The sequence below is a fragment of the Anas platyrhynchos genome, chromosome 7, assembly GCF_047663525.1.
Source record: "Anas platyrhynchos isolate ZD024472 breed Pekin duck chromosome 7, IASCAAS_PekinDuck_T2T, whole genome shotgun sequence".
In the NCBI taxonomy this organism is placed as follows: domain Eukaryota; kingdom Metazoa; phylum Chordata; class Aves; order Anseriformes; family Anatidae; genus Anas; species Anas platyrhynchos.
The window spans coordinates 30,037,393-30,059,006 of NC_092593.1; the positions used below are offsets into that span (position 1 = coordinate 30,037,393).

Genomic DNA, 21,614 nt, shown 5'->3' on the forward strand with positions numbered 1-21,614 from the left:
GGGGAAAGAAACAATATTTATGAAATAATTTTGTATACTAGTTTATTGATTGGGGACAGTAAAACCTGTTTTGCTCTCACTACAGTTGATAACTACTGTCAAGCAGCGAGTATTATGGCTAGCATGTTCTCCATAGTGATGTTTCAGGGACTTATTACCTTTGAGCATCTTGGCTTCACACCCTGCCAGAGAGCGATTTGCAGGCTCCGTTTGAGCTTCAGGCAGGTTCACTGTAAACCAGCGTACCTGGCTTTATGGCTGCTGTCGCAGAGAACGAGACCTACCATACGCACGAAGCTGCAAGGGAGGCACACCGCTCGGTAGTTCTGGCAAGCTAACTGGCAAGTGGTGAAGCCTTTTTATATTTTTAACAAAAAGCTTCCACTTCCACTCCTCTGTCTCAGAGATCGCTGAGCAGGTTACAGAAGTCTAGCTCCAGGCTTTGGAAGCCTACAGACACGATGGTTTTACGGGCCATTTGCTTATGTCATTCTCAGCAGCCAAATCGTTGAACGATGGAAATGTCTCAAAAATCCTTTGCAAAATGGTCTGTCCGCAGCACACTTCCTTCCCCGAAGCAGCCACTTTCTCACTCCATGTTCACACATCACCATCACCTTGATGAGACAGATCTTCCAGGCATTTCTTTCTTCCAAAACAGCTGCCAGGTTTCCTACTCCTGACAGACCCTCGTGCTCACAGAAATGACAGCAAAGCTGGCGCACGTGCCTTTTAGTACAGGAAGATGCCCAACTCACCATTATGTTCCCCAGATCTTTCAAAAGCGTTGCCACGAGATAATCATAGAGCAAACATCTGTGTGGTAAGATAGATGTCCATGGTTACTCCTCATCTCATTACCAAACATTGTAGAGACTCCCTTGCTTAAAGGTTTCAGTTGTGTATGATGAGCTATGTCAAGGCAGCACTTTGTGGACGCCTGGTTCCAAAACTTCTGTGTGAGGGACCCAGCCAGGCTCCCCCAGACATGGGCAGGGCTGCCACAGGGTGCCAGGGAGCCCCCTGGGCACCTCAGGCCCATGTTGGGCACTCAGGGCTCTGTAGCCATGGGGCCGATTCCTGCTGCTGGTGCAGCAGCTGGGGCTGGGACAAGCTGCTGCAGGGTTTTGATTTTTCATGCCATGTCTCAAAGCTACTTTCATCGTTTTACATAGGAGCACATCACTATCTTCTGGCAAGTACACTACAGGTTTTATACGTGAAAGAAATGCACTGAAAGCACAACTTTCACTTTGAGGCATACAAGTGACATTGAAGAAAGTTTCCAGAAAGGAGGCTTATCTTAAGGCTTAACTTACGATGTGAGCTATGTGCCACAGAAATAAGCAAAGGTCTTACTGAGGACTTTGCAATCTTTTTTACAGGAAAAGACTGAAATACTTCATATATAAGTTACTAACACTGCTATTGGCAATGCTCTAGACCCCAGCTTTGGGTAAAACACACACATGTACTGGCCTCTTTGGTCAGTCAGTTGCACCTCAATTGGTTGCATCTCAGAAGCAGAAACATTTCCCCAAATGTCCGTGCTTTGTAGCCCTGTCCTGTCCTGGTTGTCTTCATCTTATGGGTCAACATGCTTTCACAGCACACAGGGACTACATAATACTACTGTGTACAGAAACACGCTTCGTACATAGGCTTTGGTTTCTAGCCAGGCAGTAAATGGCTCTACTGGCACAAGTCAAGTTGACTCGCCTGAGGAGTGTTCTGCTACCACAGACGTTCCCTTTCCACCACCACCAACTAGTCACTTGGAGATCTCACATATCATCTGCATAAGCACTCATATATTTTGCCTGACAGCCCTCAGACTAGCTGTAAGTCATGATAAAGCGTATGGACCAAGATAGCCGTTGCCAGCAAAAGGAAAATATCTAAGTCTCCAGAATCAAACATGTTGAGAGATTGTTCCTAGTCATTGGGGATGAAGATGGATACAGTATTTTCCAAGGCATATGCATGCCATTCAGAGTAGTCTTCCTTCAGCTGGTAATGCACCATTTATACCACACAAACCACCACAAGATTGCACTGCTATTTCAAGAAAGACAACAGCAACCTCACCACAGCAAGTATAAGAAGATGTAAAGCTTGCCAATCTTTGCAATTTTATATCCATTATACAAACATCTGCAAACAGATGTTTGAAAAAATTAAAACAAATTACAATGCTCCAAGTATAAAAATTACCCCCACAGAAAAAAAGCAAAGATTACACTCAAAGCCTTTCAAAACTATTTCAATAAGAATTGTATCCCTTCCATGCAAGAGTGCAACAGTTGAGCTTCTGCATTGCTGCACAGTTCCAGGTAGAGCAGGAGTAAGTTTACACTGTTCTAGTGAAGTCCAAGATGTTGGTGCTGGACCAAAGATTATCTTTCCCCAGGGGGATGATGCCACAATACGCTTCATTCTGGCATACCAGCATTACAAGCTTCAGCAGGTCTTACAGACAGACTGTATAATTAACAAGCTAGATCTGGTTACTGCATGAAGAGGGAAGGGAGATTTATTAAGACAAGCAATTAATGTGTAAAGGAGTCCCATGAACAAACCCTTTTGAGTGAAATTCAAAAGCAGAATGATTTTGGCAGCAGCAGCACAGCACTTGGAATTAACAGTACATTTTAACAGAAGCTGATAAGGACTACCTTCTGACATTGAACATCTGGGCAGATGAGGAAACAGGAAAGCTTGGGTAACCTGGGAGTTCTGACAGAAGAGAAACAGTCTTTATGTTTTAATATCATCATCCAACAAGCAGAACATGTTGTCTTATCAAAACCAAATAATAAAAAAAATCCAATTGTCTCCATTTATTTGGTGGTTACTGCCAGCTCCAAAATTCTAGGTGAATTGGCACCTGGGTGAGTAAAAGAAAAAAAATTAGAGTTTGCAACCCAGCACCACATTTTGTTGTCATCCTGAAGACATCCACTTGGAACCTTGGATGTCTTGCACAACACTTGTTTTTGAAGTGACCATCCCCATCAAGTATTGGGCCTGTTTTCTCTGGTCTTCCTTTTACTGTTCACCTATTTTAAAAAGCCCTTTTTATTGTCTCCCACAGACCTGGCCAGCTTCAACTCTAATTGGGCTTTGGCAGCACAAATTTTCTCCCTACAAAGGCGAACAGAGTCTCTGTAGTCCTTCCATAATGCCTGGCCCTACTGCCAGCAGCCATACACTTTTTTTTTTCTGCCTAAGCTCCACAAGAAGATCCCTGGTCAGCCAAGCCAACCTTCTGCCCTGCCTTCATGACTTCGGATATTTTGGATTTGACTGATCTTGTGATTTTAGGAGGCAGTGCTTAAAGAATGACCAGCGCTGATGGACACCGATGCCTTTAAAACCAGTGGAAACCTGGAGACCTTGCTAACTAGTTCCCTGAGCAGCCCGAGGTCTGCTCTCCCCATATCCAGGGCTGAAGTTTTGGTGGCAGTTTTCCTTCTGCCACCAAAAATTTTAAACTCAACCGCTTCATGGTCACTGTGACCAAGATGGCTGCCAACTGCCACATTACCACAAGATCCTCTCAGTTCTCCAGCAACAGATCTAGGAGGCTCCGCCTGTGCTTCATCAACCTCCATTGGGAGGGCTGCCAGGTCTTGGTGGCTCCCTCAGCTGCCTCAAATGGCCTCAAGGCAGAAGAAAAGCCCTGTCTGCCTCGATCCCCTGCTCCGCTGCAGCACGTGTCTGCCCCGGAGGATTGCCTTGGTGAGTGACTGCAAAATGGCAGCTGTGCCCGATTTCAGTGCCCCGCCTGTAGTCCTTCATGATACACCTTGGACTGCTCTTGCGAATGTCATTGGTATCCGTATGAAATAACAGCAGTGGGCAGTAGTCTCCTGGAAACGTCCCAAGTCCCTGGTAGGCACGTACCTCTCTTGAAAGTAGTTCAGGGTGGCAAATGGGCACCTCTGTTCCCCACAGAAGAGAGACCCCCTACTACTATCACTGTCACTGCTTCTTGGTTGGACTGGTCATTCTACAGGGAACAGACTGAGCTGGCTTTGTCAACACTTGTATCTCCCCAGTGCGACAGGTCTTCTGCAGTCCCTGTTATCTACAAAGAGGTTCTACAAGGGCACCTCAAGCAACAGGGGAAGTCTCTTCCTCCAGTAGTCCTTGCCAAAGCAAGCTGCCATTCCCTCTGGTTTTAGTATCACTCCCTTCTGCGTTGTCTTGAGGCTGTGGGTTGTGGGTCTTTTCTGGCTGTGTGTCCACAGCACACTGCGCATAGAACCAACTGTCTAACTCCTCAGCCTTCCGAATACTGCAGCCAGAAGGACCAACAGCACTCTGAGGTGCATCAAGCACAGCATTGCTAGCCAGTCAAGGGAAGGAACTGACCCACTCTGCTCTGCTTTGGCGCGGCCTTACCTCTAGTACTTTGTGCAGTTTTGGGCACCATAAGACATAAGGACATAAAACTATTGGAAGTGTCCACAGGAGGGCTTACAAAGATGGGGAAGGGTCTAGAGGGGAAGGCATATAAGAAGTGACTGAGTCCCCTTGGTCTGTTTAGCCCAGAGCAGAGCAGGCTGAGGGGAGGCCTCATGGCAACCTGCAGCTCCCTCACGAGGGGAGCGGAGGGGCAGGTGCTGAGCTCTGCTCTCTAGTGACGTGTGGCCGCAACACAATTCTTCCACAGACCACAATGGAAAAGGACACATGGCCTATGACCAGACATTGGACGGTAGCTTGGGTGACAGGACGAGGGGGAATGGGCGTAAGTTGCACCAGGGGAGTTTTAGGTTGGATCTTAGGGAGAACTTCTTTACCGAAAGGGTTGTTAGACATTGGAACAGGCTGCCCAGGGAAGTGGTGGAGTCACAATCCCTGGAAGTCTTTAAAAGACGTTTAGATGTAGAGCTTAGGGATATGGTTTAGTGGGGACTGTTAGTGTTAGGTCAGAGGTTGGACTCGATGATCTTGAGGTCTCTTCCAACCTAGAAATTCTGTGATTCTGTGATTCTTCACTCTAAAGTTTATTGTATAGGACTCAGAAAGCCTATAGTGATCTGCCATTAACGCCCAACTTTGATAGTGAGAAAATAAGTCTTACTCCTACCCACAGATCTGTCTCTATTTGGCTTTTATGTTATTCAGAGTTAAAATGAGTCAACTATAAAGGATTCAGCATAGCAGCTCCTAATTTTCCAGAGGGCCTCCAGCACAAAGACAACTAAAGTAACTTTGGTCCATTTGCAGTTTTTCAAAGACAAGGGAGCAGAATAAGCCTTGCCAAAAAATGTTAGAAACACCACATGGAAAATTATATTTTTCAGGAAAATAAAAGCAACAACAACAACAAAAAAACACGAGGAAGAGAATTTAGTTCTTGTGTCTCTTCCAATATTAGACAACACCTATAAAAGCATCAATAATTAATACCAATCATTCTTCCAGAAACATATGATTTAACATCACAGATGATAATTAATCGTTCAAGCCAGAGAATGGATTTCAAGAGGACTTACCCTGCTCACGTAGTTACTTTAGGATTTCAGCTGCAATCATTTGATTTTGCTTGAAATCTCTTTTAGGAGGCCTTTCAAATCAGAAAGCTTAAGAATAAAAAAAAAAATAAATAATGTTTGTTTGTATACAAAGTCAATCTAACTCACTCATTCCAACAGATGATCACAGCTCAGGATAAAGCAAAGAGAGCAAAATAAGCAAACAGTTGTAAATACCTTAAAATACTCTAGAACATACGTACTCTAGAAAATACCACGCATTAGCTGATCAGCAGCAACAGGCATAAAACCCCTTTTCTGGACTCCTGCTTACCTGTCTACCCTGCGGACTCTAGCAAGTTGAGAAAGCAATAACTGACTTCTCTTTGTATTCAGTAGTCACACCATGGTGGCAAATGAAGTAATGTTAATATTACTTCCACAGGAAAGCAATACTAACAAGTAATATGATTGACAAATAATTGCCTCTCCAAACATTATCGTAAACACAATAGTACTTGAAAAGATACAACCCATTACCATTTTCAGCAACACAATTAATGCAGTGAGACCTAATAAATATGTAATCCAGACAGTTAACAAGCAGGCATCATGACAGCTACAGGTGCCAATCTCTATTCTATCTCCTTTTGCTCCTTCAAAGCAAAGATTGCAGATCAGTGTAGTTTTGTGGAGCCAATCTACCATAAAAGTACATTTTTGTGTAGTTGTTTTTTAAACACTTGTTTCATTTATTACCTGTTACACATATGTCCAGAGATGCCAAACCAAGCAACAGTTTCTAGCACTGTGATTCACATAGAACAAGACCTTACTCTTTTGAGAAGCCACTACAATTTTTCAGAAAAAAATGCTTCAGAGAAATCATTCTTGTAGATGGAGCAGCCTCCAAAATCTAGGTAGAGCGGTATGGATGCTCTGTCACAAAAACAACGGCATAAAGGGCTGAAGTGAACTTCAAAAGGCCATCTGGAGCAGCCCCCAGAGGCAATATTCACTAGACAATCGTGATCAAGGCCTATAGCAGAGATCCCTGTTGCTCTAATCTCACAACTGCTCCAAGTTCTTCTACAATTCTAACCTTACCTTCCCATGCTGTAACCAATGCCCATTATACCTTGAGACATTCACAACAGCTTTAAAGAGAAGTTTATCCCATGATCAGGGCTTATGCCTAGGACTCGGTTATGTCCTCAGACTTGTTTTTTTAGATCATCATCTCAAATGAGAATCAGTGAGATATCCCTGGAGTTCTTGCTCTCAAGGACTCTACTCTTAAGCACTGGCCTCAGTACATTTGCCATCATTAAAGCTGAAGGTATGAAGAGAAAAAACAGCTTGCTGCAATGCAGCTCTAAAGTATTCCATCACAGGAGAGGTACTGTTTGGGTATTGCTTTTCAGCAGAAAATTAAGGTTACCATATTTCCTCTGTTTTAAGAGCATCATTACACACATACTCAGCCACTCACCATTTCCATTTCAGTCTTGAGAGAAAGCTATGATTTTGCAATCTAAACTATCAAAAGATGTATTTTGAACGGTATGTGGGCCTTTTCACCCTTGGACTTCTTCACACGGGCGCAACTGCTAGCCACTTCAGAGGCAAAAGTCACAAAACAGTCACTCTCTCAAATATAATACCCATTGTAAAGGTCTTTTCAGTTTCAGTCATAAAAAGTATACTTGTATGACAATTTTGATAATGATAGGGGTCTCTATTAGATTGGCAGCTTTATGTAGCTTCAACACAGTATGTCTCTGTGAACCAGATGAGAACTGGTCATTTTAACCATAATTACAGATCTTCCCACCCTGAAATACATACAGAACCTTCTCTATTTACCTAGGTGTTGCCTGTGCTGTCTGAAGTATCACCAGGTTTGCCACAATATCTGAACTGCCATTCCATTTTAAAAGCAGAGCTTAATTTTAAAAAACGTAGAATTACCATGTGCCTTCAGCACCAGAGGCTAAAGTTGACAGAACATGCGTTTGAGAAGGGTATAATCTGTGTAATGCCTCTTCTTCCTTTCAGTGTTTCAAAGGCCATATACACAGAGAAATACTACAGTTTTATAGATAGAAGTTCTTTTTAATGCTTTCCATCCAATAAAGAGTACTGAAAAACACTTCTCGAATACTAAGTAAGCATCTTTCTACTTCATTTTCCAGCACAATATGAAACTACAAATGGAATCAAAGGTACAAAGGAGCCCATAAAAAAGCACAATGAAGATGGGGTCCTAACGACAGCAACAAAGACCGCAAAGGGCTCTTGGTGCTTGCTTTCCAGGTGGATTGCTACCTGCTTTACCAGACAGAGGCACATCCCCCAATATGAGCAGTATGAAACAAGTACCTTTGCATCCAGCTGCCTGAATCGATGCACCATCCTGAAAACAGAAAGAAGACACAGAAAAGAGGGGCTGAGTCCAGGAATTAAAGTCTTGGCTAACCACCCTCCCATTGCAAAACTGCAGAACTGCCTTACAGAAGTCTCTGTAGCTCAGACATCTAGTCCTCAATGGCCAAAGAGTTTATGTAAGGCAACTACTGAATTGGAAGGTTTCAGAAGACTTTCCTCTTTGCACGTTGACAGAGGTCAGTTAAAAATAGAATGCCTGCAGATGCCCCTGTTCAGGAACAGTTTGGTTATTTACATTTTTTTTTATGTATTTATTTATTTTCTTACATGTGCATTAACATATGAATTACTGTTAGTGCTAACACTTTTCCATTTTTCTTGTCAAGACTTTTCTGCTTCAAATTTTAAACACGTATTCTGGGGGTATTTAACTTATTATCCAATGCTGAGTGCCTCTGTGTGGTCTTAACATAAATAAATATTTGTGAATGGCAATGTCCACTGCATGGGCAAAGGAGCATAGAAGCCTCTGGCTTTTTCCACCCATTCTCATCAGCTCTTCCCTTACATCTAATTTAGGGAAATTCTGAAGTTCTTGGAAGCTAGCTACAAAATTAAGCCATCATACACAGCAGGCAACTGTTGCTGTTTTCTAGCTTTCTTTACTTTCTCTTTCCACTTATACTATTATTCTGAAAGTGCTGGAACAGATCCCAGAGATAATCAAAGCATCATGATGTGGTAGTCTTCGCATTTTACCAGCTCAATCAACTATTTCTGAAGCCAGTCTACAGCAACAGATTAAAAGAACCAGAAATCATTTTTCGTAAAAAATAAAAAGGCAAGTTAATGCTGAGTTTACTTATATATGCTTATATATACTTATATATACTTATATTTGTAAATGTGGAGAGCTGCTGAAAACTTGGTTTCACTAAAAACATTCAAGAGAAAGTTAAGAGATTGAAGACAAAGAAGTGCAGACATACTCTTCCGATGAATCGCTTGCTTTGGTATTGATTTTGACAAGGTAGTTTTCCTTCATGACAGCTTCCCATGACAGAGTTTCATTGTCTTCATTTTTTGAGCCTGGGGAATGTATATGAAAAAAAAAAAAACAAACACAACCACACTAGATTCAGCTCATCTGTGTCTCCGGTGTCAAGATGACTAAAAGGTGGGTTAACACTTGCATCCAGAGGCTAATGATTACCTCCTCTGCATACAGAACATTCAGCCCCACTTCCCACCTGTGATACAGCTCTGATAAATATGACATGGATGCATGCTACTGTATGCTTCTGGCAATCGGAGTTGGTTTAAAAAACACATATGTACACACACAAAAAACAACAAATTGCAAATTTTTGTTTTTGAATCTTGGTTAGCACAAGTGTTTTGTGAAATGGAAGCCATTTCACCAAGGCATAGGACATTACAGAAGGTTGCTTTGTGGTTTTCAGCTTTGGTTGCACTTGCTGTTTCTACATTATCCCGTATTAGAGTGTTAAGAGTAACATCTGTTGAGAATGTGTATGACTTTTCATTGAATATAAACATTTCAAAATGCTGAAATATGGTCTTCTCTAAAAAGCATCTCCTGTTGATGCTGTAAATTAAAGAATAACACAGAGCAAGACATCAAAGTCCTCTAGGATAATATTTCTGCATTTTGTCCCGTTCCAACCAGACTAGCACAAACCACATGGGTATTAATAAAAAAGTTAGCTACGTTTTTCCCATCAATCATCAGCAAAAGGCCTGTATATCAATTTTAGATTCTTATCTGTTGGCAACTCCAAACCAACTGCTGCCCTCTAGAGAGGCACTGGTGTATGTGTACCTTCAGGAGCAGTTAATTCAAGGAAAAGCTTTGGCTCAAAAACTGTAGGAGTGGGCATGAAACTGAGGCAGTCTCATGAGGACTAACACTGAAATGGTATTAAACTCTCCAGTGCTTTCTTTGGGTTCAATAAATCTACGCTGCACATGGCTTGTTGCTGTAGGACAAACATCCCTCTTCAGCATCACATAGTACAGAGTGTGACAATAATGCCTCTTTGGGAATGGGAGCTCTGAGCTGCATTTCTCCTATGCATATACACATTTCACACTGGGAAACCCACAACAAAAGCATTTTGTGCTAGAGGCAAGGGAGCTATGGAAGCTCCAAAGCCTGGATTTTGTGTCAGTCATTGCTCTGCAACCCCCAAATACCCTTTCCTGAAACAAAAGAAGCCAACAGCTTTTGACAGCCACGATGATTTAGTCAATGGTAAGGAATTTTATAGCCCAAAGCAGGCGTCTTTCTCCTAAACGAGTCACAAATCCTGTCTGTGCTGCAGGGCAACAATCAGGATGCTGATGGAGAGGAATAAGTCTGTCAATTAACTCAACTTATTGTCTTTCATCTGCTTCTGAATAGCAGTTAAAAATTGAAAATATTCAATTTCTTGGGGGTAAAAAAGCTTATTAATGCAATTCATATCTGTGCCCTCTGACAGAGGAATTAAGGAGGGAATAACTAAAGGGCTGAGCCATTCCTGTACTTCTGAGTTGGTTTGCCATCCACCAAGGCCCAGAAAAGTCTCTGCATTCTCTTTCACTCACTCACAGGCAGAATAGCCTCTGAAGAAAACTGCTCTACCAGGCTGCCCTTGCAGCTCCCAGATGTATTAGCTGGTAGATTGCAATGGAACGAAAAAAAGAAATGCAGTTCCAGAAGGTAGAGTAGCAATCAGAGACTAAGGTCACCACCTCTTTTACAAGTTACCTCAACATTTAGAGCATGCAAGATGAGGGCTCAGTGCGCTTGGGAATAGCACAAGAGGAATACGCTACCACGTGCTGATGAGAAATTGGAGATTTTAAATTTTTTGTGCAGAACACGCAGATGACTTGCAGCTGCTGCTGAAATGGCTCTGAATTAATTTATTCAGTGCTCTTATTCTAAAAACTTTGAAAGCTCTGAGCACCAAAGGCAGCCCTAATACAATTAAATCGAAGACTTAATAGATATACGTATTTGAGGTAAATCTGCCTCAAAACAGCTTGGACAGGAAAGCACTGGATAACTCTGCACAGTATTCAGGTGGAGCAGATCTCGTGGTAGAACACTAAAGCTCTCTGACCAGACCAAAGCCAAAGCTGTTGGGGGGTGGGAGACGGGAATCTCAACACCAGCAACATTTTTTCCAATACAGAATAATCCTACTCACAACAAATAGATGGCTCTTTACTTTCATTCTTACAGCAGCATTTAAAACATTTCCTCATCACCATGAATATGTAGGCAAAGATGACAAAGGGGAAGGGGATAGTCAAGCGACTGCAGTATTCTTGGACCAAGAAATAACGCTGGAACTTCCACACCTGGTCATTGTTCTCTTGCACTGATCCCACGGTGTAACTAACAGGCAAAGAAAGAGAAAATGCATACAGCATTAGTTATTTGCCGAAGAACTGCATCAGAGGCAAGTTACACTGTGTTTTTCTTTATTATACTAGGCTAAGTTTTTGAAAAGTCGTCCTGGAGCTGTTCATTTCTACTGGTTGGAAGGTTATTGAGTTTGTACGCCTTTTTAGAGAGCAATCTGAAAAGGGAAGGAACTAAAACAGTGGGGAAAAAAAAGTTAGAAATAAACTGGAAAAAATAGGAACAGGAAGAAAAAATTCCACACACTTGCACTACCTTAGCTGTAGGCAATTTTCTTCCAGCGTAAACATGAGAACAGAACGCTTCCTTGCAAGATACTGTCTCATTAATTCACCAGCTGACTTATTTCTTTCTAAGCAAAAAAATAAAAATAGGCTATTTCCAGAAAAAAAAAAAAAGCTCCTGAGATTTTTTAGTAGCAGTATTAATGAGAGCTTCAGGCATGGATCAAACGTACTGTACGTAAGCACTGTACAAACCCAGCAAAGCAACAGCCACAAGAGGAAGCAACTCACAGACTGGCTGACCTTTTATTGCTGTTACTAAATGGCAGGTGGATGTTTTCAAAATGTCTGTGCTGAGATCCTAATGGACCCTTACACAAGATAACCAAAGACCTTCACCTGCAAGTCTTCTGGTGGAAATTATCTATTGTTTTGGATGATAAATATAATCCTGAATTTCAGAAGTATCTAAAACATGTGAAATGTAATATGCATCCTTTTCAGTTAATGCATACTAGACATAAATAAGTTGGATTCTCTGTCATAATTACTACCAGTGATATATTAATTTTAACAACAGATAGAGACTGATTGGACTGGTGTCTCACAGACATCAGCATTATTAGAGATTGACAAATATGATGTACACACCGGTCTTTGGAGGAACCATTTCAGATTCAGACATTTCTAACTGCATCAAGAAGACATGCTGGGTTCCTGTTTGCCCAGAAGCCTTCCTGAATTGAGTACGAGGAAGCACTCCTGCTTGATTAAATTGTTCAGTCTACTGTTAATGTGAACTAAGGAACTCCTATAAGGTCCATCCACAAAATTAGCTGAACTGGAAAAAGTAAGTTTTTATTGGCATAACTGTATAACCCAGAACTTTTACCGTTACATGCTGTTAAATTAAGTGTTCTAACAAATACCAGAGGCTTCTAAGGTACAGCTGGCTTACCGCTATGCTTTTCTTTATTAATGTGAATCACTTTCACCCTTTCTAGGGAGAATAAACATTATCTTATGTTCCCAGGTCCTGCGCAGGTTAGGAAAACACAGGTATAATAGGCAGATAGGCTTCAACACTTTCCTGGCAGTCATCCTTGATGCCTTGCCAAAAATCACATTTCTGACCTTCTTAGGAGTCCAGGTCAGCATGGGAATAATGTTCAGAGCAGAGGGAGGAGCAGATCCTGAAGCTGAGGGGTTCTCAACTCACGGTATGGACCACGGCCGAGCTCCGCCCTACCCTACTAACTCCTCTAAGCTGATTAAAAAAACAAAAACAAAACAAAACAAAAAAAAAGCCCTTGAGCGTCTCTGCCAAAGAGAACAGCTGTGTTAGGTTCATGAGGGCAAACAGATGAAGCAGCTCTATGTACTTCCTACCTAATCTTAGGGTAGGATTCTACGGAGTAGTACTTACAGTCAGGAAACCCTCCCACCACAGGAGCAAGCAGGGGCACAAGGAAGACGGCTTTCCGAAACACAGGAGTCACACACCCTAAATTTTTCCACAGCATGAACTGTGGCAACACATGAGACTACAGGCCTGTTAGAAACTCCAAATATAACACCAACTCTGTCTCATAGGATCCAGCTGACAGCTCTTCCCTCCAGGTGGTGATGGCTAAGAGCTGTTTAATTGTTTCCAGTTTTAAAAACATTAAAGCTGTACAATACCTAAGCAGATAACATGGCATGCACTCCAAAAACTCGTGGGAAACTCAAATATTCCTGTCATAACACCGAAATCTAAGAAATCTGCTTTTCTTCCATGATACAAAGACAGTAGGTTTAATATAAAAGGATGAACAAACCTTTTGAGGCAAACCTCATTTATTTCACTGTCCTCTTTGATAACTGCATGCCAAGAATACTTACAGAAGTAGCAAAAGGACAGACAGCAACCCATTCCCAGAACATTGTACCAGCTTTGGGCAGACTGCTGTGAGAAATGCTGAATAACCTCGCCTTTGGTCACCTTCCCACACCACCCTTAACTTGTGAGGTCTCTTTTGAGTTGGGAACCCTGTCCCAGACTACTACCAGCAGTTCGTCTGCAAAAGCGACAGGCAGACTCCAAGGTATGGCTTCCTGCCATTTTCCAGGGCTTTATTCCTTTTCTCAAAGGGATATCGATGCAGTGATCACAAGCAAATGGTCACTCCTTTATTACATACCCAAACATGGCCACAAGCAGGTTCACGAGGAGGATGTTAGTTGAGAGCATGTATATGCACACCAGGGGAATGGTAATCCACTCTGGGAAGCGGGGCTGGTTGTTGGCATCCAGTTCCACACACAAGGGCTTGGACTCATTTCCAGAAAAGGTGCAGCGGTCAAAGTTGTAGGTGGTACCTCAGGGGGCAAGAGTGGAGAGCAAACAGTGAGCCCTCTCCCCTTCTTTCTGCTGGGCCTAGCCCCAGATACTGCGACTGAACACAACACACATGGCCTCTTTCCCCCCTCCCGGACAGACACAAAACCTTGCTTTGATGCTCTTTGAAGAAAAGGGAACAAAAGGGCAGATGCTGTGCATCAGAAATATGGACAGTGAGGGAACTGATTTCACATGGCAGGCCTTGCTCCAAAGGCATTAGCCAGGGCCACCAGTCAGCTGCTGACCCCCCTGAAGACCACAGACGAAGGAATTCCTCTCCCACTTGAGCACAGGACTGGACACCCACTGAAAGGGCAGAGCACTCCACCACCCACAGAAGATAGCTACCATCAACATCATCAGGGTACTGGCCGAACATAGCCAGGTACGGCTCGTAGATGACAGATCGAAATATCCACTCCCAGCGATGCTCATTCTTCCTCAGGATGCCTTGCCTGGCCACACCAAAGGCCACCATCCACACAGCAAAGAGGAAGAGAAAGAAGAAGACATCTATCATCTGAAAAAGGACAAGCAAATACATCAGTATGCCTGTTGCAAGCCATACATGGCTTTTTTCTGCCTGATTTGATATGAGGGTGGAGAACAAGCATCAGAAAAGCCTACATGGCTTGCATTTGAGACATGCAAGACAAAAGCCACCAGGAAGAAAAATTTCTCATCTTCTCTTCAGCCCGATCTTTTTTCAGACTGAAATTCAACCTTGTACAGAGGAAGAGGAAAAGGTCCTGACCTTAATTAGCTCCTATTTAAATCTTAATTAATTCTGTTTAGCAGATATAAGAGAAGGAGTGAACTTGCTGCCATCAGCAGAACAGTGGTGATGTGGCACCTTGTCACATCATTTATTTGAACTCTTGAATAGCTGCCAGAACCTTACCATCCTCTGCAGCATAATAATTTTGGGTCCTAGATTCCTGCTAACGGTGAAAATATGGATCAGTCTCAGAGTAAAAACTATGTAGTCCAAACAGAAAATGACTCTCCCAGAATACCAAGAGCTTTCATCAGATGAGTGCAGCCTGATGGAGACAGCAAAAGAAAATGAAGAGAAGCATTGGGTAAAGCATGCGGAAGTCACATAAAATTACACTGAAACATTGAAAATGGGGAGTGAAAAGTGAATAACAGGAAAACAGAGCACAGATACCCAGGGTCCCATGCCCATGCCCAATCCTGCCTAATGACATATTTTCTTTACACACATCCTAGCTTAGCTACATCATTGCTACGTTTCCTCTTTCTTTCTAGAACTATTAACAGCAAGGAAATCTTGTATGTTTAGCTACTTGCCCCCTGCCTCCCAAAACACCACAGTGCAACGGCCACTCTGCTGGACGCAGGCAATGAGAACCAAGTTACAGTTGACGAAACAACTACACTTGAAAATGTATTTCCACAATTTCCTTGCCATGGTTGTTAATTCATCCATTCCTGTTAAACAGCTTATGTGAGCTAACGACATTCTCTTAGTCTATTGTACGAAAAATTAAATGCAACCCACTAGAGGTCAGAGTCCACATTACTACACTAGTCGATAGTAGGAGCCAGGGAAAATCCCAAAGAACTTAAAACTGAGATATTACCCGTCTTATCCTACAACTCTGATATGTTTTGTATAACCAGTCATTGTCATGAAATCTACGCCCATTTCAACCATTTTCTTGTAAACATGCTCACACAAATCTAGAGATTAAGAAGGGCTGTCTGATGGCCCAGAAGGATCTGCGTTTAGGGAAGCCATCTTTGATTCCAGGGATAGATTCACCTTCCATTAAACCAAAGAGAAAATATTGCATGCAGGTGGTTTATCCGATCAACTTATTTTATTTCCTTAATTGCCATTAAAAATTTAGAGTCAAGATTTGGCAGTATGCCTGGCCCTCATAAAGAACAGGGTGTTTCAGGAACATGTTTTTTTTCAAAATCTAGTTAGAGGTTGCAGTCAAAACCTGGAAAGAAAGGAAGGCCATAGTACGGCCACAAGAAAAGGCGGTACTCACCTGAACACAATTCCTGCTATGAAGTAGAAGATGGCTAGAGTATCCATAACATTCCACAGATCTAAGAAATACTTACTGCCATTCATGTACCACTGGAAAGGAAAAAAGATCAGAAAGTAGCCACCGCAGTTACTTGGAGAGCTCATACATCACTATATCCTCCCCTGGTCTCTCCCAGGGGATGTCCTCACAGATAAATATTCCACCGATTGCAACATTAAGGGTTGTTCCCTTGCCCAAGTCATCTTTTGTCACACACAACGGGCACAACAAAGGTCAGATTGTTTTTTATTTCCCCCAGGAGATTTGTTTTTAGTATACACAGCAATACCAGACATTACTGACATCATTTTTTTTGTTAACTTTATTAGGACGATAGATTGGGATTTTCTATGTTTAGGGATCACTAACACATTTGTTCCTGCAGCCCAGATAGCCTAGGCTAATGCTCTTGCACTGGGACCAGTTAGGCACGTCGGTGACACAAGCACTGTGTCACAGTGAGGGTTTCTGTGCTCACAGGACACAACCAGCTCACACGGATGCTTGTGCATGGGGAGAGGAAGGAGTGCTCCTGACATGGGCTGAGACTGATGTGCTGAGCAATCACATACGTACACACATGCTGCTAGGGGAGCTTCAGAGTAGGTCACGGTATGCTCCAGCAAAACTGCTGCCAAATGGGTCAAAGGAGTCTTGCTTTTGCCCCCTGGGAGCAGATAAAACACTGGGGGGAGGCAGGAGGGTTGCTGTTTCAGGGCTTCCTTTTCTTCACATAGCTCATTCAGGGACCTGTCTCTGGCTACACACATGTTTTTGATCAAAGATACACATTTAATTTATTTTTCTAACTACCTAACTCTAATTCTGAATTGCAAGGCTAACGAGAATCTCTACCCTGTTCCAGATCAAATAACTGGCAGTGCATCCTGGATCCAAAGCATGTGCAACCAACTTCCGGGTCTAAGTCAGAAATAGTTTAATCAGGAGAAACCTCCACTGGGCCTGAAGAAACAGACCAAGCCCTGATTATAAAAAAGAAATCCACTGCAAAGCCTCTGCTGAAAGTCAGCCGCCCACATTAGCTCCCTAATTTCTTTCATATCTGTGATGATCTGACTTGTGTGATCAACAAAATCAACTCCAACCCCTTAATTCATGTGCAGTTGTTGAAAGCAATTTCATGCACTAGCAGATAATTGGAGGTTCAACAAGCCATTACAGTGCTGCAGCCTGTGTTGGGTGCAGTCTCCTGGGAGAGCACCAGCACCTCAGGAGGCAAAATGCTGGCTCATTATATCAATTTCCAGATTTTTCCCTGCATATCCCAGAGCTATAAATTGCTACAAATCAGAATTTTATTTTCTTCTTAAATTACATTGAAATAACCAAGGCTTAAATAATTCTCAATCAGCGGAGTACTGATCACTGAATCTCTTTATAACTAACATACCCACGGCAATTTTCTTCTCGGTACTTTAGAAGGATACGCACAGATCAAAGGGAATTTTCTTCCAAATGCAGAAGTTATGAGAGCAACACTTTGCTATTCAAGCAAGTCTGTGTTTCAATCAAGTCTGTGTTTTAGGTGCCTCCACTCCCAGAATCGAATTGGTACAGTCTGGCCACTAGCTATTAATGCAATGACTGGGATCTGAAACTGTTCTACCTGCTCAGATTAGTGGGAAAAAGTGGCATAGAAAAAAAGGTTTCTATCCCTAAGGCTTCCCCCTGGATCTCTGCTGGGTACACACAGGAAGTGCAATGACAGGTCCAGAGACACCAGAACCTAAATCAGCAGAAATAAACACTCCATTAGTGTTTTAATTGCAACAGTCTTTTACTTTTCCATTTTCCTTAGCAATTAAATTTGGCTTAAACAGGGTGCTGCCTTGACTATTAAAAAAAGGAAAAAGACTGCACAGAAATCTAAGCATAGCAACATCAACACTCAGTAATGTCATTGAAGCTCACATAAGAAATGTGATTGCAGGGTAGCCTGATCCAGCAGGTCACCCAGAAACAGTCATTTGGAGATTAACGCCTCACAGGACAAGCAGAAGGCAGCACTGCACTGAAACCACACATCCATTTCTCTTCTGATGGCCCCAGCGCTTTTTGACTCAAGTCTCCACTATCCTGAGCACAGACTGGCTTGCCTGAAAAGCCTGATCCTGAAATCTTCAGAAACAGACCAAATCCACCATACTTAGGAGAAGGAGAAAAAACAAAACAACAAAACAAAATCCCCCAAACTCATCTGGAATACTCATCTAGCCTGGAAAGTATTTATTTTTTAGTAGATGCTAAGCCTTCTTCATTAAGGTGGTACTTACGAAGTGAGAAGAGTATCAGCTATGGCATTGGCTATAAAGGCAGTCCTGCACACTGTTCCCACACCACATCAGTACAAAAATGTCCCAGGCTGGTACTTGGGATTATGTAAAACTAGCACAAACTGTATTTATGACTAAGAGATAAACATAAATACATAAAGATACGTTGCTCATGAAAAGAAAGGGAGATGTGGAGAAGCAAGGGCAAGAATCACTTGACCTACAGGCATGTATCTAAGCATATCTTGTTAAACCTAACCTCTATAATCTCAACTGCTTTAGCAACCTCAGCCAAGCAGTCCTAAGAAGCATCTCCAGCAGCATCAGCATATCCATACAGCCTCAATAGCTGTGTGGATCACAGCTCAACAGCCTGCAGATATTGGGACATATCTAGGAATTAAACATTGGGAAGTCCCAGGAGGTGGTTCCCCCGTGACTTAGAAGCGGCCTGCACTGCCTTAAGCTACAGGCAGCTGCCAACATAAAGCTTCTATTCTAACATTAAACATTTTTGGTTTGCAAGCGCTGCCTACTTGTCTCACTTCATCACAAAGCAGGATGAAGACCAGCACGTAAAGGATCATCTCCAGGACAGTAGGTTCCTTCTGGAAATCCATAAGCAGCACGTAGGCGAAGAGCAACAGGAAAGCAATGTAGAAGATAACATTCCAGGAGAAGACCACAAAGGGTGAGGTGAAGAAAGACACATAATACAGGAAGAGTTTCTTACTCTTCTCCACAGGTTTTTTCCTGAGAAATTAGAAGAGGGAAAAGGTATCAAAGCATAGCCGTATGCCTGGAAATATCTGTGTTTTGTCAAAGTGAAAACTAGAAAGGTACAAGGACTAGTATAGGACTAGCACTTTAAAGGCAATGCCATTCTGTATCTGGCATCAGGCATACAAGTAAATTGGCATATATTAACTCCAGATCAGAGTGAGAAAACAATCTGTTAAAAGACCTTTGAGCCATTAAATATTTTTATCTGAAAGTGACTGAACACTGGAACAGGTTCAGAGAGGTTGTGGAGTCCCCATCCATGGAGATACTCAAAACCCAACTGGACACAGTCCTGGTCAATCTGCTCGAGCAGGGGGATGATCTTGAGAAGTCCATTTCAGCCTGAATTGCTGTATGATTCTATGATTAATTGATTTGTTTTACTTCTGTTAATGAGAAGCCAGCTGATTACCTGAATGAGATGAAACCACAGCCTATTAAAGGGAAAAAGAAGAGACACAGTATAATCTTCCAATTCTTAGTATCTCTTGAAATCTCTCCATACCACTGCTTGGAAAGGAAATTCTGCAGGGAAGAAGAAAATACCCTTGTTTGTTGTAACAGCAACAAAATAACTTTGGAATGCTATTAGAGGACATTCGATTTAGGAGGAAAAAAAAAAAAAAGCTTTGAGATTTAAAATAAAATAACTGGGATTCCTATTTCAGTAATAGAGAATGTTTTCTGCATCAGTAACAGTGTGCTGGTTCCTTAGTCCAGCCATCCCCTAGCCTATCTGAGGAGTTGAATGTGAGGCTAAACAGGAGCTGACCTGATTTATAAGGCACTTCACACTGGGCAGTAAATTCACACTGAGTACACACATGACTTGTGCCAAGGGGGAAGTCACTTCAGGCAGTCTTCATCATCTAGATTTTTATGATTTACAGCTCTAAATCATCTTCCCCTCTTGACTTAGTATTTGTGGGCAAATCAGCCATCAGCTGTTAGCCACACGTTGTCCCCCATCGGGCACAATCCGTGCTCTCTGGGATGCATTTCACAGCACTGCAGAAGTTGGTTCTGTGAGTACCTGTGGGAAAGGGCTTTGCTACAGCCACACAAAGCTCTGCATTCACACAGCTGGGAAAAATCACCCCTAGGTTCTGACCTCCGTGAGGGCAGTGTCTGAGCTGTGGCCTCGCACGGGTTAGTCCCGTGGATGCAGCATTTTGGCAGGAAGAATATTTGCTTTTCTTATTTTAGAAGTCACCCAGATCACATGAGTTACAGCAATCCATGCACCTTCTTGTCACTGATATTACCTGCACCCCTGGCTGTGCAATGAATTGCTGGTCTTTTGCTTCCACTGCTAGTTCCAGGCAATTGCTGCCTCCCCAGGCTTCACAGGAATAGGTCAGCAGCTGCTCAGCCAGATCTTCATCATTGCTGTAGCACTCGGTGAACAGCTCTGGAGGAAAGAGGCCACCCAATAAGGAGAGAAAGCAACTCTATCAAATCTGTCCCCCTGACTCTGTCCCTGTTTGACAATAGCTGCACAGCCCAAAGGGCAGGAATTACCCAGCCCAGCCTAGCAGCATTAGTGCTCATTCATATGGTACCTGCTGCATGTTTATACATACACTTCCCAACACAATCACTCACACACCGAGCTCCAAATTCCCTGCCACTGAAGGCAACTGCTTTCAGTGACTTAAAAAACATAATATTAAAGCATACAGATTCAGGAACTCTTCATCATGCTGAACATTTGGAAAAAAACAAGTATTCTTAATTCTCTATTCTTAACACACTTGCATGTATTAAGCTTTCATACAGAATTCATGTCTGGATGAAAAATTGTAATATCAGATCAGCTTGCACAGAGATAATATTGAGTTCTGCACTGAAAAATGAGGAAAAACATGAACTTCTACTCAAATGATTCAGTACTTTTGCTCATATCATTTTCTTTTCATTCATTTAGCACTGATGTGGAGTTATAGTCAGTGTCAGCAGTCCCGCTAATGGAGTTAAACAACACGGGCAGAATTTGGTAGTTTTTCACTGAGAAATGCGTTGCAAACATGGTTGTTGAAGAAGAGCTGTAAGCATCTTATTCTGCCTGTAGAGTTTTGCCACCAACCATCTGCATGGTGTGAAAAACAAAGTTTGACTTGCAGGACAATTCTGCTTGGAAAGAAGCTAGACCAATGACCCAGGTAACACGTCAAGGACAAACACGGTCTGCTTTTAGGAGCAATATCTACAATAAAACACTATCAGTCTGTGGAGATTTTCAAGATTTGGCTAAGCAAAACCATGACAGAAGAGATTTAGTCTTGGTAAGAGCTCTACCTCAATGCGAAGGTGGGACTTAAGGCCTCCAGAGGCCCTTTCCAGCAACATTTCCATGGTTTCCCTACTCAACCTGCAGGGCTATTACACCTTAACCATCACCTAATGTGACTCACGATTATGACAGCAAATTGCTTGAGAGAAATTGAGTTACAGATTGACCATTTTCCATATCCAGATCAGTCAAGAGGACAAGGCCATAACCCATAATAAAGCCCCCAGAGGCAACACTATTGTATTTCCCTCCAAGTTAAGG

General features: G+C 42.4%; 1 protein-coding gene across 14 annotated transcripts in view; it reads right to left on the reverse strand.

Annotated features, from left to right (window-relative positions):
- Positions 1-88: 88 nt before the first annotated feature.
- Positions 89-21,614, reverse strand: part of TRPM8 (transient receptor potential cation channel subfamily M member 8) — a 94,889-nt gene continuing 73,363 nt past the window's right edge. For 11 of the 14 annotated variants that reach the window (XM_072041198.1, XM_072041195.1, XM_038182415.2 and 8 more), the window contains 12 exons: positions 20,326-20,471; positions 19,473-19,585; positions 18,814-19,030; positions 15,942-16,033; positions 14,819-14,960; positions 14,266-14,437; positions 13,718-13,895; positions 11,093-11,283; positions 8,864-8,963; positions 7,869-7,902; positions 5,508-5,594; positions 105-2,887 (listed from right to left, as the gene is read on the reverse strand). In XM_072041198.1, coding sequence (XP_071897299.1) covers positions 5,544-5,594; positions 7,869-7,902; positions 8,864-8,963; positions 11,093-11,283; positions 13,718-13,895; positions 14,266-14,437; positions 14,819-14,960; positions 15,942-16,033; positions 18,814-19,030; positions 19,473-19,585; positions 20,326-20,471 — 1,436 coding nt within the window. In that variant the 3' untranslated portion in view covers positions 105-2,887; positions 5,508-5,543. Of the gene's footprint in view, positions 2,888-5,507; positions 5,595-7,868; positions 7,903-8,863; positions 8,964-11,092; positions 11,284-13,717; positions 13,896-14,265; positions 14,438-14,818; positions 14,961-15,941; positions 16,034-18,813; positions 19,031-19,472; positions 19,586-20,325; positions 20,472-21,614 lie in introns of those variants that run through there. The other 3 variants (XM_038182419.2, XM_072041204.1, XR_011810751.1) reach the window with 3 other exon arrangements.